Here is a 17,440-nt window from a genome sequence, read left to right on the forward strand (position 1 = left end):
AGATGCATGGGACAAAGCCCCACGTCAGCTGAGAGATGGGTGGAGACAGGACGTGTGCGGGGAGGCTGGTGTGACAGGAGCAGGGAGCTCACAGGGTGTGAGAGGAGTGAGCTGGACAGATCCAGATTCTAACAGGACTGTGCAGTGAGGAAATGTTCTCTCTGGGTCATCCAATGAGGCACCTCCAGGTACTGAAGGGCGTGGGTTTTGTGCCTTAAGGCAAGGCAGCCTCTGAAGATTCTGAAGACAAAGAGGGAAACATGTTAGGATATGATGTGTATTTCCAGAGGGTGGGTGTGTTTCTCTGAGAGACAGTGATCCTGTTTCTCACCACAGCTGAATGGAACTGGGTTAGACTCAGAGTAGGACTTCCTGAAAGTCAGCATCTTAATGCAGGTGTGTGGCTTGCTGAGGGACACAGAAACCTTTGTCCCACCTTCTCAGGGGTGCTTAGCCCTCCCAGGGGAGAGGAGGTGCCAAACAAGAGGAACCTCTCGGGGGGGGGGGTGGGCAGCTGAAACGTTTATAAAGCTGCCATTGCTTTGGTTTCCCCTCCAAACAAAGGAAGGGGAAACAGACATTTCCACCTGGATCCCACCAGAGAAAGCTACCAGATAAGCAGGAAGCGTCCTGCCAGGCAGAGGGGCCACTCAGGGCCTGGGACACACCACACCAGACACCCCACAGGGAGGAGGAGACCCGGCTCCCTGAGGACGAGAGAGCGCAGAGGCCAAAGGCCTGGGTGAGCATGGGTAGCATCTGCACCTCTCTGTGCCAAGAGAGTCCACAGATCTCTGGGGACTAGGTAAGAAGGCACAGAATGCTGTTTCCCTGGAACCACCCCACTCCCAGTCGCCCTCCTAGATCCGTGGGGCCTCCCATGCTTTGGTCTTCTCCTACCACCCTAAGGGTCTTCATAGCCCCTTCCAAGAGCTGAAGAGCCTTTGTGATATCAGCAGTTGATGGGGGGCAGGCTTCCACAGCCGGCCCTGAAGAGTAGCAGTGGCCGCACAGCCATTCACATGGAACACCCACCCAGGGGTGAAGGAAACACTGAGACACAGAGGAATCAAGCAGAGCTCTGCGAGCAAGAGCTCATCAACCCACTACAAAGACAGATGCATCCACAGGTGACAGGACTGTGGGTCATCCATCGGGATGGGCAGATATAACAACATGGCACCATGGGATTGGAGAAGCTCTTTCCCCTCTGCCCCAAAGAGGACCTCGTGGTTCTTCCTCTTAAATCAAGGTGTAGTCACATATAGTAAAATGACCCCATTTCAGTCAGTTTTGACACATAAACACATGTGTAACCAACACCTCCATCAAACAGAGAGCGCTTCCCTCACCCTAGACCAGTATGGTCCAGTAGAACCTTCCACAGTGACTGAAATATCTAACCATCCAATGTGGTAGCCACAGGCCATGTGTAGCTGATGTGACCGAGAAGCCAAATTTTTCTCTCATTTATTGTCATTTTGCTTAATTTAAATTACATAGGCATGTGTGGTGAGTGGGAAAAATTTTGCAAAGCACAGACTGAGAAACATTCTCTCATGCTGCCTTCAGGTCAGGCCAGTCCTCCCTATGAATGAGGAAACTACCCCGATTTCTGTCCCCATCCACAGTGTTGCCTGGCCTTGGTCTCCATCAGAGGAATCGTGGTCACCCACACTGGGTCAGGCCTCTCTTCAGCGCCCTGCCAGGGAGATCCCTGCCCTTTGCATCAGTTGTCCACTCCTCTCTGTTTCCAAGGAGAATTCCACTGCAAGCGTAAACACCGTCTGTTCAGCCACACTTCTATGGATGCATACTTGGGTGGTTTCCACGTTTTTCTCTGACGATCACAGCCCTGTGAATATTCTTGAGCACATCTTATTGTGGACATATGCTGTTATATCTGTTGGGTAAATAGCCAAAAGCCGGCTGGCATGGCCGGTATGAGTTCAGCGGTGATTTTCACGCATATGATTTAGCCACTGCTGTACCCCATCTCACCGCTGCTCCAGAAGTGGCCCTCCTCCCTCCTACCACAGACCCAGCCGCTCCTCTCTGTGCTGACCCAGCATCACACTGTATCCTCGAGTTCTCTCCTCTGCGCTCCTGAACAGTTTCAGGGTGCTACTGTCTCCACCCCAACAGAACGGGGGACACCTGCAGTTGCGCAGAGAAGCAGGCAGGCCTCCACCGCTTCCTTGATTTACTTTCTGTCAATCCACGTGCACATCATGATGTCTTGTGCTAAGTCTCAGGTACAGGTTAGGGACAGGCTTCCTGCACGGTAGAAGCACACCTTGCCCTGGAATGCACAAGCGTTTGGAAGGAAAGGGCCTGTGTGCATCCTCCAAAGAAGGTTCACACTAAGGCAAGCCTGGCTCCTGCTCCTGTTTCATGGGCCAGCAGTGCACCCCTCTTACTAACCAGGCCCCCTTGTCCTCCTCCCCCAGGTCCCTGGCTGTCGGGCCCCAGTACTCATCTCTGGGGACGCAGCCCATCCTCTGCGCCAGCATCCCAGGCCTGGTCCCCAAGCAGCTGCGTTTCTGCCGGAACTATGTGGAGATCATGCCCAGTGTGGCAGAGGGCATCAAGATCAGCATCCAGGAGTGCCAACACCAGTTCCGTGGCCGCCGGTGGAACTGCACCACTGTCAACAACAGCCTGGCCATCTTTGGCCCTGTGCTGGACAAAGGTACACGTGGCACCCGTCATGGCTTTTCAGGCAGAGGTGGCAGCCCAGGGATGTGCGTGCAGCAGGGTCCAAGCCAGCTTCCCCCTCAGTGAGGGTGGGCACAAGCCGCTACATTCCCCTCTGCCTCCGTGTCTCACCTATGCTCAAGTGTGGGAACAGCACTTCCAGCAGAGGGGGCAGTGCTGCACAGACCTCATTACCGTAAGCATCTCCCATGTGGGTCCTTTCCAATGCTCACCCACTCTGGAGGGTGCTCCTGACACTGGGAAGGATGTAAGAGAACGCAGAGGTTCCTCCTGCTTCCCCTTTCCCAAAAGCAATTACGTAGTTCCACGGGGACAAGATTAACCATTGCAGGTTTCCTGCAGGAGCCAGGACTTCAGGCAGGTCTTAGAGAGAAAATATAAAAACAAACAAAAAACACAGAAAGGGAGAGGGTTGGAGATCACAGAGGCACACAGCAGAAGTTATTCAGGGTCATGGAGCCAGGGGTTTATTTTGGGAAGGAGAGGAAGATTGGGAGTGCTGGGTATTGGTTAACTTACGGTGAAGAGCAAACGTTCACAAAACCTAGTAGTTTAAACAATATTAATCATGTGTTATATGTCCCAACATCTGCAGATGTAGACAGATGCAGTAGGCAGGGCTGGTCTCTGCACCTCTGCTGGTCCTCATTTCTCTTACATATCTGGTGGCCAATGCTGTGGTCAGCAGGAATACCCACAAGCAGCCTCTTCACGTGACCTGGGTTCCCTTAAATATAGTGGACAGGCCCTCCAGCAAGTGGGGAGAGAAGGAGGGAGAGAGAAAAAGAGAGAGAAAGAGGGAGAAAGGCTACTTTCACTGAGCAAAATGTTTTCAAGATGTATCCACCTGTAGCATGTTTCAGCACTTTATTCCTTTTTATGGCTGAATTATATTCTACTGTATGGATGGGTCACCTTCTGTTTATCCATTCATCTGTTGATGGACACTTGGGTTGTTTCCAACCTTTTTTGGCTATTGTGAATAATGTTGATATGAGCACTTTTTACAAGTATCTGTTTGAATACCTGTTTTCAGTTCTTCTGAGTATACTCCTAGAAGTGGAATTGCTCAGTCATATAGTAATTCTGTGTTTTGAGGAATTACCAAACTGTTTTCCACAGCAGCTGCACCATTTTATATCCCCACCAGCAGCACATGAGGGTTCCAGTTTCTCCGCATCTTGTGCCAATATTTGTTATTCTTTGTCTGTTTTTTCCTTTAGCCCTCCAGTGGAAGCGAAGTGATGTCTCATTGTAATTTTTATTTGCACATCCCTGATGGCTAATGATGTTGAGCATCTTTTCATGGGCTTGTTGAACATCTGAATGTCTTCTTTGGAGAAATGTCTATGCAAGTCCTTTGCCCAGTTTTTAATTGGGTTGTTTGTCTTTTTGTTGTCGAGTTGTCAGAGTTCTTTATATATTCTAGACACTAGATACTTATCAGAAATACAATTTGCAAATATTTTCTCCCTTGTATAGATTGTCTTTTCAGTTTTGTGACAGTGTCCTTTGATGCACAGAAGTTATAAATTTTGGTGAGATTCAATTTACCTATTTAGATGTCATATCAAAGTAAGCATTGCCTAATCTAAGGTTACTAAGATTTACACCTGTGTTTTCTTCTAAGAGTTTTACAGTTTTACTTCTTACATTTAGGTCTTTGATCTGTTTTTAGTTATTTTTTGTATATGGTGAGAGGTAAGGGTCCAGCTTCATTCTTTTGCACGTGGGAAACCAGTTATTTCAGCACCATCTATTCCAAAGACTAGTCTTTCCCCCATTGAATGGTCCTGGCACTCTTGTCAAAAATCAATTGTCCATAGATGTCTGGGTTTATTTCTGGAATTTCAATTCCATTCCATTTGTTGATATTCCTGTCATTCTGCCAATATCACACTATTATGTTTTCTGTAGTTTTATAGTATGTTTTAGAGTTGGGAAGTATAAGTCCTCCAACTTAATTTTTGTTTTACAAGATTGTTTTGGCTTTTTTGGGATCCCTTGTAATTCCATATGAATTTTAGGATGGTTTTTCCATTTCTGAAAAAAAGGCAGTTGGAATTTGTTTTTTAACATCTTTATTGGAGTATAATTGCTTTACAATGGTGTGTTAGTTTCTGCTTTATAACAAAGTGAATCAGCTACACATATACATATATCCCCATATCTCCTCCCTCTTGCGTCTCCCTCCCTCCCACCCTCCCTATCCCACCCCTCTAGGTGGTCACAAAACACTGAGCTGATCTCCCTGTGCTATGCGGCTGCTTCCCACTAGCTATCGGTGTTACATTTGGTAGTGTATATTTGTCCACGCCACTCTCTCACTTTTTTATGGAGATTGCATTGAATCTTTGAGAAGTATTGCCATCTTAACGGTATTAAGTCCTCTAATCCATGAACATGGGATGTCTTCCACCTATTTAGGTCTTCCTTAATTTTTCAGCAGTGTTTTGTAGTTTTTAGTGAACAAGTCTTGTACATCTTTGGTTAATGCATTCCTAAGCATTTTTATTCTTTTTGATGCTATTATAAATGAAATATTGTTTTATTAATTTCCTTTTCAGATTGTTCACTGATTATGTATAGAAGTACAATTGATTTTTGTGTTTTGATCCTGTATTCTGCAAATTTGCTTAATTGTTTCATTAGTTCTAAGAGTTTTGTGTGGATTCTTTAGGATTTTCTATATATGAGATCATGTCATCTGTGAATAGAAACATTTTTGCTTCTTCCTTTCCAATTTGGAATCCTTTTATTTCTTTTTCTTGCCTAATTGCTCTGGCTAGCACTTTCAGTACTATGTTGAATAGAAGCAGTGAGAGTGGGCACCCTTGTCTTCTTCCTGATCTTAGGGGGAAAGCTTTCAGTCTCTCACCATTAAGCATATGATGTTAGCTGTGGGATTTTCATAACTGCCCTTTATCAGGCTGAGGAAATTCCCTTCTATTCCTAATCTGTTGAGTGTTTGTATCATGAAAAGGGTGTTAGATTACATCAAATGTTTTTTCTGAATCAATTAAGATGATCACGTTGTTTCACCTTCATTCTATTAATGTGGCATATTATTATTGGTTGATTTTCATCCATTGAACCACCCTTGCATTCTTGGGATAAACCCCTCTTAGTCATGGTATATAATCCTTCTAATATGCAGGACTTTTGCATCAATATTCATAAGGAATATTAGCCCGTAGTTTCTTTTCTTGCAGTGCCTTTGTCTGGTTTTGGTATCAGGATAATGCTGACCTCATAGAATGGGTAGGAAGTGTCCCCTCCTTTTCCATTTTTTTGTAAGAGTTTGAGAATGATTGGTGTTGACTCCTCTTTAAATGTTTGTTACAATTCACTAGTGAAATTCTTCTTTGCTGGGAGGTTTTTCATTTCTAATTCAATCTCTTTACTTGTTATAGGTCTTTTTGGATTTTCTATTTCTTCTTGGGTCAGTTTTGGTAGTTTGTGTGTTTCTAGGACTTTCTCCATTTCATCTAGGTTAGTCCTTCATTTTTGAAAGATAGTTTTGCCAGGTGTAGAATTCTTGGTTGACAGTGTTTTTCTTTCATCACTTTAAGTATATCATCCCACTGCCTTCTGGCCTTATTAGTCTCTGATGAGAAATTGACTGTTAGTCTTATTGAGGATCCTTTTTACATGATGAATAACTTCCTTCTTGCTGCTTTCAAGATTCTCTCTTTGTCTCTACCATTTGATAGTTTGATTAAAATGTCTCAGTGTGAAGCTCTCTATGTTTATCCAACTTGAAGTTTGTTGAGCTTCTTGGGAGTATCTTGAGTCTTCGAGGTTTTTTTTAAATCAAATTTGGAACTTTTGGCCATTATTTCTTTAAATATATTCTTTCTGCTCCTTTCTCTCTATTTTCTTCTTCTGGGACTCCCACAATGTGTTTGTTGCTACATTTGATGGTGTCCCACAGGTCTGTTCATTTTTCTTCATTGCTTTTTCTTCCTTCTCCTCAGACCGTATAATTTCAGTTAAACTATCTTCAAGTTCACTGATTCTTTCTTTTGCCTGCTCAACTCTGTTGAAAACTTAAAGTGAACATTTCATTTCAGTTATTGTACTTTTCAGCTCCACAAATTTTATTTGGATTCTGTTTATAATTTCTGTCTCTTTATTGACAGTCTCTCTTTGTTGAGAAATTTTTCTCCTGGTTTCCTTTATCTCTCTGAGAACATTTAGGACAGTTGATTTAGAGTCATTGTCTAGTATGTTCATATTTGTGCTTCCTCAGAGATAGTTTCTGTTAATTTAATTTTCTTTTTCCTATGGATGGGCCATACTTTCTTGTTTCTTTGCATGCCTAGTAATTTTTTGTTGAAATGTGGAGTTTTTGAATATTATAATATGGTAACTCAGGAGATTAGATTCTTCTTCCTCTTCAGGGTCTGTTGTTGTTACTATGGGTTGTTGTTACTTGTTTGTTTAGTGCCTTTTCTAAACTATTTTTAATTACTGCATTCTATGTCATGTGTGGTTCTCTGAAGTCTGTTTCTTTAGCTTAGAGTCAGCTAGTGGTTTGGCAGAGATTTCCTTAATATCCTGGGATAACAACAACAAGAAAAAGGCCCCCACTCTGCCATATTGCTGATGCCACTTTGTATCATCTTTTGAGACCTAGCCTCAAAGGCTGGGCAGTGCCACATTCTGTTGGTCAAGGCAGTTACAAAGGCCCACCCAGATTTTAGGGTAGGGGACACAGACTCCACCCTTGATAGCATGTTAAGGTCACCTTGGGAAATGAGCATTAAGGATGGGACATTCATTGGTGTGGCCACCTATGGAACTGCCATCCAATGGGCCAACAGAGATTTGATGCCTGAGGTGGGTCCCCAGGGGCCACCGCTGAACATGCTGTCAGTAGCAAGAGTAGGCCACAGAAGACATAAGAAGAGAGGATGCCAAAGGAAGGCTACTAGGACAGAGGTAGGGTGGGTCACATCAGCAAAGATCTGCTGGGGACCCTGTAGTCCCAAGGGGCATTGGTGACAGGATGGCAAAGGCCATGTACCACCTCTTCCACACACCTGCTTTCCCATCTTGTAAAGGGCAGCCCCATCCTTCTGTTACTTGGAGTCACCCATGATTCCTCTCCGTTGCAAGTCCCATCAGCAGTACCTTCAGAGTCATTCCTGAATCCAACAATTTACCACCAAGCCCAGCCACCCTGACACCCTGCATGATCAAAGTGGCTCCTATACAACTGCTCAGTCCCATTCCCAATGTCCCTGAGGCCAAAAGAGCTGTGTCAACCACACCCCTCCTTCACTTGGGCCCTCCAGGGCTCCCAGCTCTCTCGAATCCTCTGGCCCTGCTGCCTTTTTTCCCTCCACCTCTTCATCCTCCCTGTGCCCCTCTCCAGCCCCACTGGCCTCTTGGCTGCCTCCCAAACACTGAGTACAAGTCTATCTCCACCTTTGTTTTTGCATATCCCTCTGCCATTGCTCTTTTCTCTGCCTTGTGTGTGATTCCCTGCCCATTTCCCTCAGTCTCCTTCTAAATGCCACCTTGTCTCCTGTGTCATGTAGCATCCCCCATGCTGACCCTCTCTATCCCATCACGCGCTATCACATCTTGCTCCCCGTTGTCCTCAGTCCTTTACCATCACATCCATCAACCACCCCATGAGTACTGTGAGGCCCACCCCAGCTGCCCTGTCTGTCTTGCCAGCACATGGCCTGTACATATGGGAGGAACAAATGGCCTTGCTCAGACCTGGCAGCCAGAATGCAGAGGAAGGAAGAACAAAAGATGTCTGGGAGGAAGACACACCAGGCCCTGAGACTGCTGGCATACTGTGGGCAGAGGTCCTGAGAGTGCAACTGAGCATTGCATTAAGGGCAGGTGGGGCCCGGTGGTGTTTGTTCAAGGGGTCGGGGCTCTCCGACATCAGGCAGTCATGGTCATGCCCCTCAAGGTTGGTCTGTGTTCTCTAGGAGCAAGAAGGGGCAGAGGAGAGTCATGTCATGTGACCTTGACCAGCAAGTCAGCTCACTTCCTGGAGCACTAGCGTCCCCATCTATAAAATGGGAGAATAATTGCCACAGCCAACTTCACAGAGCTACTGGCTGGGTTAATTATACATCAGCTCCTGCGGGGATGGCCACTGACATGTGTGGGAGAAGTTAGGGCCACAGGGTGATGTGACACATTGAGTGTGGGGGCATATGTGTGTGAGTGTGTGTGTGCATGCATGTACATGTGCATGATTGTGTGTGTGGTGCCTGCACGTGTGTGTATGCATGTGTACGAGTGTGTACGTGTGTGTTTGAACACGTATGTGTTCACGTTTTTGCATGTGCATATTTGTGTGTAGTACGCGTGTGCATTTATGTACGTGTGTGTGTGGTGTGTAGTGTATGTGTGGTGCAGGGTCCCATGCTGTGCCATGGTCAGGGAGGTATGCCCATCAATTTCACCATGCCCGGGAGGGCCCAGACAGGATCATGGTGCCATCTGGGTTCCTGGCTCCAGAGCCTGATGCGGGTGTCTAGGGTCCCCACACTCCTAAGTAAGAAGAAATGTCAGGGATTTGGGGAAGAAGGCAGAAGGCTGTACACCTGACACGGCTGCCATCCTGGTGGTGGAGGAAGGCTGTGTCAGGTGGGGTCAGGCCCCACCTGGAAGCCAGAGAAGGAAATGTGGATTTATTTCTGGGCTCTCTTCTACCCCATTGGTTCACATGTCTGTCCTATGCCCAGGCCACACTGTCTTGACTTCTGTGGCCCTGTAGTAAGTTTGAAAACAGGGAAGTGTGAGTCCTCCAACTATGTTCTGCTTTTCCAAGCTTGTTTCAGCTTCTTGGGGCTCCTTATAAAGGGATTTTAGGATCAGCTCATCAATTTCTGCAAAAAAAAAGAAAAAAACTTGGTTTTTTAGAGATTGCATTGAATCTGCAGATCACTTAGAGGAATATTGCCATCTTAACAATTTGAAGTCTTCTGATTCATAAACATGGAATGTCTTTCCGTTTATTTAGGTCTTTAACGTCTTTCAATGACATTTTGCAGTTTTCAGCAGACAAATCTTCTATTTATTCCTAAGCATTTTTTTCTCTTTGATGCTATTATAAATGGAACTGTTTTCTTCATCTCATTTTTGCATTGTTCATTGCTAGTGTATAGCAACATGGTTGATTTTCAAATATTGATCTCATACTCTATGACCTTGCTGAAGGTTTATCAATTCTAATAGAATTGATAAATTCTATTAATTCTATAGAATTAATAGAAACCTTTATCAATCCTCATCCTCTTGATTCTTTGAATTTTTTCTGAGTTACCTGTGCCAAAAATCTCACAGTGATATATTATCAAAAAGTTTTAAAAATTTTGTCAGCTCATCATTCAATTGGGTCCTCTTTCATTCTGAAACAAGAAATTGGAAACACCTGATTTACACAGAGCTTGGTGTACCAGTCTTTATAGATGGTACCAGGGCTGGACATGTGCCAGGAAAACTGGGCATCTCTTCATGGGTCAAGTGGGAGATGGGTGGTCCTAGAAGGGGAGGCGGGAGAAGAAGCAACAATGCCAGTGAGGTTGCCTTGGAATCACCCATGCCGACCTACGCACCCCTAGGGATATGTGAACCTGCCTTGGAGACCCCTGGGGCACAGCATCACCCTCACAGGCCCACAGGCTTCGTCCCTTTTCTGCACGTTCAGACACAGGATCCTGTCATGCTCAGCTGCAAACCCGCAATCTTCCAGCTATGGTCAAACACACAAGCACCTGAGTCAGGACAGCTGTGGAGGCCCTGAGGCCTGCCTCTTGACCCCTGCCCATACTCCCTTCTGTGTTACCCACATCGGGGTGCCACATCAGCCATGCTGTCTCCCAGGCGACTTTTCCAACATCGTCATTATAGAGGGACCTTCCCTGCCAGTCCAGAGCTGCCTGCACCTGCCCCTCGCTGGACCCCACAGTCTGAAATGGAGTCAGTCTTTGTGGGCCCCATTTTTGCAATCCTCATCCTCTCCAGATCCTTCTTATCTTTAGCTCTCAGCCCACAGGAACTACCTGGGGGGCAGCTCCTGGCCTCCAGAGCAGCTCCTAGTTTCCTGCCTCCAACCTCAACATCACTCTCCCGGGACAAAAGCTGAGCCCTGCAGGGTGATCTCAGGTCTGGTGTGGGGCCTCCTGCCATGCACAGCAGGCACATAGGGCAGTACCAAGGTTTGCTCTGGCACAGAATGGGTGCTTTATAAGGATGTGAGTGACTGAAGGATGAGTACATATGCCTGAGGGTGCCCACATGGGTAGGGTTCCCTGGGGAGGGGGGCGTCTGAGCTGGATCTTAAAGGGTTTTCTCTCTTTCTTTAAAACATGTATACAGTGCTTTTGGAGCTGTGTGTTAAGTGTTTTACACACAGCAGTAAACTGAATCCTAGCACCCATCTCATGAGCCAGCACTATGGTTACAAGTTAAAGAAACTGAGGCACAAAGAAGGGGCTAGGCCAGGACTCCTAAGAATGTGCCAGCCTGTGGTGGAGGGGGTGGTGGTGTCTGTAGGGGCTCTCCAGGTGAGAACAGGCGCTGCAGGTGCCCAGGGCCTGCCCCAAGGAACAGACAAGTCACTAACTTCTGGGCTGGGGGCCCAGGGAGTTCCCCCTCTTCCTCTGCACTCCCTCACTTCCTTGAAAGCCTCTCAGGGGGAACCAAGACTCCAGCAGGCCTCTGGGACCCTCGTGTGGCCTTGGTGTCCCAGTCCCTTTGCCCCCATATCCACCCTTCCCATGTCCACTCTCCCCTCTTGTCCTCTCTCCCCCGTGTCCACTCTCCCCCATGTTTTCCCCTTCATGTCCACTCCCACATGTCCATGCTCCTTCCTCTGCCCTTTGCCCCCTCTGCTCCCCCCTCCCCCGACCTGATCTCTGCCCCTCCCTCCCTCCTCCATTTTCAGCTGGATGAAAGTCATCTCAGCTCCCATACGCCCTCACCACTTGGTCTAATGAGAAAGAGGAAGCCCTCTCTCCCCCATCGCTTGCCACGGGGCTGAGAAATGGCCGGATTCATTGTGGCGCAGAGCTGAATGGCCCAGGAGGAAGGAGCCTGCCAGGTGCCCCAGAGAGAGGCCAGCTCTGGGAGGCCATTGTGGAGGCCCCCGCCTGGCCACCGGGCCACACTCACAGTAATCAATCTGATTGGATTAGGGTCAGGGCGACCCTAATCGTGTCAGAGGTCACTCAGGCTTTGTGGCAAGGTCCGTGGGGTGCTTGACCACCCCTGCTGAGGCGGCCTAGTTGAACAAAGCTTAACACTGTCAGCTGAGCAGAGGGCCCCAGCCCCGTGTGGAGGTGTGCGAGTGTGTGCGTGTGGGGTGAGGATAAGAGGGAAAGAGCGTGTGCTCATGCCTCCTGCTTCCAGCTCACACACACACACAAACCACCATCTGCCTGGCCTGGGGCTGGGGGCTGGGTGGGCCAGGTGGACCCCTGAGAAGCCGCCACCGAGGAACGTGGGGTTGGGAGACAGAGGTGAGCCCGGGCTCGGAAGAAGTACCCTCCACCCTCACTTTCCACAGCAGCAGAACCATGGAACCTGCATTAGCCAGAAAGTATTTGAAGAATTTTGAGTGCATGAAGGCTGGCACACGATTGCGGCTTATCTGTCCCTCCAGGCAGGCCCCTGGACACCTGGAGCGCCTGCTTTCCCTGAGAGCTGCCCGACACCCACTCTTGACCCGCAGTGAGGTGAAGGGGTGGGGAGACCAAAAGGCAGGGAAGGCAGGTCCCAGACCTCAGCGCCTTAGCAGACACTCCTGGAGGAAGCCCAGCCAGGGCCATGCCCCTAGGGAAGCACAGTGGGTGCAGCCGGTCCAAGGTCCAGGCCAGGGGGTTTGTGGGTGGCACACGACTTTGGGGGGACCTGGGTCTCAGCTGGGTGGGGCATTTGCAACTTACAGACATGGAAGGGGCCATAAAGAGGTGAGTCATCCACAGTGGGGAGCAGGACCCTTGATGCCTCTCCCACTGGTGTCCCAGCACGTCAGCACGAACAGGTGGGGCATGGTCCCCAGCTTCATCATCAGTGACCTCTAGAAACTGGACCTCAGCCTGTGTCCATCCACTAGTTTAGGGCCCTCGGTATAGTGCCCTTGGCAGTGGCTTTCCCAGGCACCCCCAAGCCTGGGCTACAGTGGCTTCCCTAAAGAAGAGACTGGGGGAGCCACTCAACCCTGCCTCTGATTCCAGCATATGTGCCTCCAAAACTCCCTTCGGGGGTCTCAGGACCTGGAGGACACAGGGCCTGCACATCTGCATTCCAGGTGGGGCATCCCCATTGGCAGAGGGAGCCTTGCTGCTGGTAGAAGTGGGCTGACTCTCACTGTGGGGTCTGCACTTGGACCTCACCCATTGGGCAGCTGAGCTGGGGACCCTGGCTGACCCCTCAAAGCACATCATGTCAGAGTCCTGGCTGGTTACCCTAGGGGCAGGGTCTGTGGGTGTCAATCAAGGTCTCCGCAAGTGTGTTCCGGGTGCCTGTTGCCTTCTCTGGCTCCCCAGACAGTGCTCCTATCCCCTCGCAACCCTCCGCCCGTGCCCTTGGACAGCCCTGGGACAAGCACCCACGTCTGCCTGCCTTCTTCCCCATTCTCCTTGGAGGTTGGGCTGGGGAGGATCAGGAGGGGGGACAGCATGGCCTGTCCCCTCCCCAGCAGAGCCCCTTCCCTTGGCCAGGCTCCAGGGGGTGGTCTGTCCACCTCCTTGTGTGTCCCGGCTTGATCTGCGGAGGGCCGGCGTGCAGGCACGGGGCCGGGGCAGGACAGCCAGGACGGCACAAGCCACAGGGCTCAGGAGGGGTCAGAGAGAAGAAGGGGCCCTTGAGGGAACCGGCATCCCTGAATCCAGGTTGCAACCCCTGACCCTCATCGGAAAGTGTTTCGGTTCACGGTGGTTGGGGAGCTCCGACTGTCTCTGCGGCCTCCCCCGTATATCATTAACTCTCCCCAGTTGGGGGTGTGTGTAAAGGGGCCAGGAGAGACCCCGGCGACACCCTGCCGCGCCCGGCTCAGAAAACAATATCCCCACGACGACGACAAGATTGAGCACAAGAGAAAAGTGAAAATGCTGCTGGCGATTCACACGCCCTCGGGAGTGCTGTGTTAAAGCGTGTGAATAGCGAGCTCCCCTCGCGCCCCAGGCCCCTGGGCTGCGCATACCTCCCGGTTGCTATGACTGGCTTGCTATGGCCTAATCGCCGACGAGGGGGGAAATTCATATAAAATATCGAGAGCCATTGTGGGCCTAACGCGGCGTGACAGTGGCTCACAAAGCCAGATTCATTAGCCCCAGCAGGTAATCAGGACGCCGGCCGTGCTGGCGGCCGGGCGGTGTCAGGGGCCGCAGCTAGAGCGGGGCGCAAGCTGCATTCCGCTCTCAGGTGGCTCCATCCTTTGTGCAGGACGGGCCAACGGGATTACCAAATGCCATTGCCCATTGCGACACCCCCTCCTGGCCGCCCCGCTAGCTCTGAGACCAAGGAAGGTGGGCTGTGTGGGAAGGGAGCAAACTGCCGGCTAGGGGCTCAGGCCAGTCTCCCATCTCTTCTTCCCTCACGTTGGGGCGTTGGTAGAGGGAAGAGGTGCCAACCTCTGAACGCTCTAAAAGTGCCCTTGAGGCCTTCATGGGCCAGGGAGACAGACACAGAGCATTTGCTGACCTCTCTGCACTTGCACAGGCACTGCAGGACTTGCTTGTCTTTTGGGGGGTGGCCATCCCTGGAATTGCCTCTCTGCATCCTCCCCCTCCTACAGTCTCTCACCTGCCAGGTGTGCAGAGGCCCAGGCCTGGCCCAAGGAGGCTGAGTGGTGCCTGAGAGGGAGCCACAGTCGCTGCCCTTGAGTGTGGGCTAAGGATGCGGCATGAGTGAGGGCACTGAGTTCTCTGTGTCCTGCCAGTGATGCTCTGTGGGCAGGTGGGAGCAGAGAGCGGCCCCCACAGAGGCTCCCGTGGAGGCTCAGTGCCCACAGGAGCCATTTGCCCTGACCTGGCCTCTCTGTAGTCCTGTCCAACTGTGAGCACCAGCAGCTGCCACAAAGAACTCTTTACCTGGAACGCCAGGGAAGACTCACAGAGGGCCCCCAGCTGAGTGGGGACGAGCCTGTAGGATGGGGGATTCTCCTCACATACCTGGCGAGAGAGAAGCTTCCCTGCAGGGCAGTAGACTGGTGGGGCTGGGGTCCAGGACTCCCCACCCTGGGCAGGTGATTGGGGTTGCAGCCATGGTCCTGACCGTGGGGATGGCGTCTCCATGGAGACAAGGGAGCCTGCCTTAGGGCTGCACCCTCTCTGCTGACCAACCCCAGCACCAAGGCAGGGAGTCTGACCCAAAAGTCAACACTGCCCAGGGGAGTAGTGGAGCCCCAGGTCTCCAGGGGCCACGGGGCAGGCACGCCCAGGAGAGAGAGGGCTGTCCCTCAGGCCAGAACTCAGGCAGGAGGAGGCTTTGACAGGCAGGTCCTACAGTTCCCAAGGAGGAGGTCACACCCCACCCTGCCCCAGGCTGAATCCCCACCCAGCCACCAGATGATAGCAGCCAGGCCCCAGTGACCCAGGGCCTCACTTCACATACGAGCCAGGCCAGAGATGCACAGCCCACTGCAGGAGCCCGGAGCAGGGGGAGTATGTGAGACCCTCCGTGTTAGCCACCTCCACGTCCCTCTAATGGGGGGGGGGGGGAGTGTGTCAGAGACACCCTTGCCACGGTAAACTCCTCCCCTCTCCCTGCAGAATCCTGTCCTGGGACCTCCCTCCCAAACACCTCCTGAGTCTGGCCAACTTCCAGAGGAGGGGGCTTAGGAATCTGAGACCATAATGGAGCCTGAGTTCAGCTCAGGGATGCATCAGAATCACCAGAGGACTGCTTACAGATATAGATGCCCCCCACCCAGAACAGTGGGCCTGGGTCCACTGGTAGGTCTGCAGTGACCACTGCTGGGGCACCTGGTTACCTGCAGAGCTTCTCAAAGGGTCCACTGGGTGGACTCAACAGATAGAACACCCAGGAGCTTGATCTCATTGGTCAGTGGTCGAATTTGAACCACAATCCCCTTCCAGGAACTTCCACTGCCAGGGGTCACACTCTATCCTCCGAAAAGCGCGCTCCAGCGCCCCCTCAGGCCAACGGGCTTATCCCAGGAGCCCTTGGCCATCCCCTTCTTCTCATCTGGTATCAGGCCTCCATAGCCTTCCCCTTCCAGGAGAGGACAGATGGGTCTCTCCTCACTCCCTGTGGCTGTGAAGTATGGGGCCCAGCAGGGCAGGTGGGCCCTTTACCTCCTGAAAGCTGCAACTACTGAAACAGCCTGGTGGTCATGGGACCTACGGCTGGGGGGGGTGCAGGAGCCTCTCCTGTGACCCCTGTCTGGGCACAGTACTCACTGTCGGGCAGCCTGGGACCGGGGCTGACCCATTTTGAGCCTTCACACGTCATTGGGACTGAGAGGGCCTGCAGGGTCCATGGGGGTGGCTCAGCAGAGAGGAGCCCTCTCTTTCTGTCCGGACCAGTCCTCTCAGCAGTTATAAAAAGATGCGCAGGGCCCAGGGCAGGGAGGCCTCTGGGCAGTGCTTTCCTATCAATCCCTGATAAAAGGGCCTTCTGGGTAATCTCCCAGAGGGAAAATCAGCTCTGGGACAGAGCCTGCAGCCTTCTTGTCCACTTAGAACACAGTCAGTGCTCAATAAGTAGTTGCCAACCACCAGCTTCATGGTGAAATGTGAAAGGCGAGGCCCTTGAGGTAATTTTTTTGAACTTTCTTCAGCATATTGGACTTTGGAACTGTATCCTTTTTTAATGTTAAAAGTTCCTTTTCTGAAATTATGATAGTCATTTCTTATGTGTCTTATTCTCTCAAAAAAGTGACAACATTTTGCAGTCCTATTTCAGTCCCCAAGTCATTTCTGGTACCTGCCAAGCCTATGAAATCCAAATCTGGAGACAGGATTTGTTAAAATCTCTCTAGTTCTAAAGTTCTGAGACCCAGGGAAGTGAAGTAATTGCCAAAGCCCATCTCACATGTGACACTCAACCCTCGTGCCCAGGGCTGGGCTGGCCTCAGTGATGATGCAGCCCTGCCAGGTGACTCCCCCTGCCCTCCCCCAGACTCCCAGCTCTTGCCATATAGTCCTCCTTCACCTGCCCCAGACTCTACCTCTACCCTTCCATCCATCCACAATTCATCCACCATTCCATCAATCCATCATCCAGCCAACATCCACCCACTATCCTCTGTCCACCACCACACATCCATCCATCCACTCGCCCATCCACCCACTCTCCACCATCTACCCATTCATTCATCCATTCACCCATCCACCATCCATCCATCCCAGGCCTGCCCCAGAGCTCACATTGCCAAGCCTACTGTGTGTCCTTGTTCCCCTTACTCTCTTCATCATAAACTGTAAGCTCCCAAAGGCAGGTGACTCAGCACAGCCCAAAGCAAGGAACCTGACTTGCAATAGCAGGGCCTCCCACTAAAGGAATGCAAGGATTCCTCTGGTTCACCCTCCTTCCCAGTGCAGGGATTCCCTCCACCTAACAGTGGGTCATCCAGTTTATGCTTGATTACCGCAAGAACAGGTAGCTCCTTCAACCTTTCAGAAAGCCTGGGTTGTTAGACATTTCATCAGATAGAGCAGCAATCCACTTTCTTGCAGACTTCTTACCTTGGTTCTTGAGAATGGGCACCCTGCATCTT

At 50.5% G+C, this 17,440-nt stretch overlaps 1 protein-coding gene across 2 annotated transcripts in view; it reads left to right on the forward strand.

Annotated features, from left to right (window-relative positions):
- Positions 1 to 17,440, forward strand: part of WNT3A (Wnt family member 3A) — a 79,668-nt gene that overhangs the window by 16,773 nt on the left and 45,455 nt on the right. The window contains exons 1-2 of one of the 2 annotated variants that reach the window (XM_073802926.1): positions 535 to 1,130; positions 2,451 to 2,692. In XM_073802926.1, coding sequence (XP_073659027.1) covers positions 2,566 to 2,692 — 127 coding nt within the window. In that variant the 5' untranslated portion in view covers positions 535 to 1,130; positions 2,451 to 2,565. Of the gene's footprint in view, positions 1 to 534; positions 1,131 to 2,450; positions 2,693 to 17,440 lie in introns of those variants that run through there. The other variant, XM_019937394.3, reaches the window with a different exon arrangement.

This window comes from Tursiops truncatus, chromosome 3 (genome assembly GCF_011762595.2).
Source record: "Tursiops truncatus isolate mTurTru1 chromosome 3, mTurTru1.mat.Y, whole genome shotgun sequence".
Lineage (NCBI taxonomy): Eukaryota > Metazoa > Chordata > Mammalia > Artiodactyla > Delphinidae > Tursiops > Tursiops truncatus.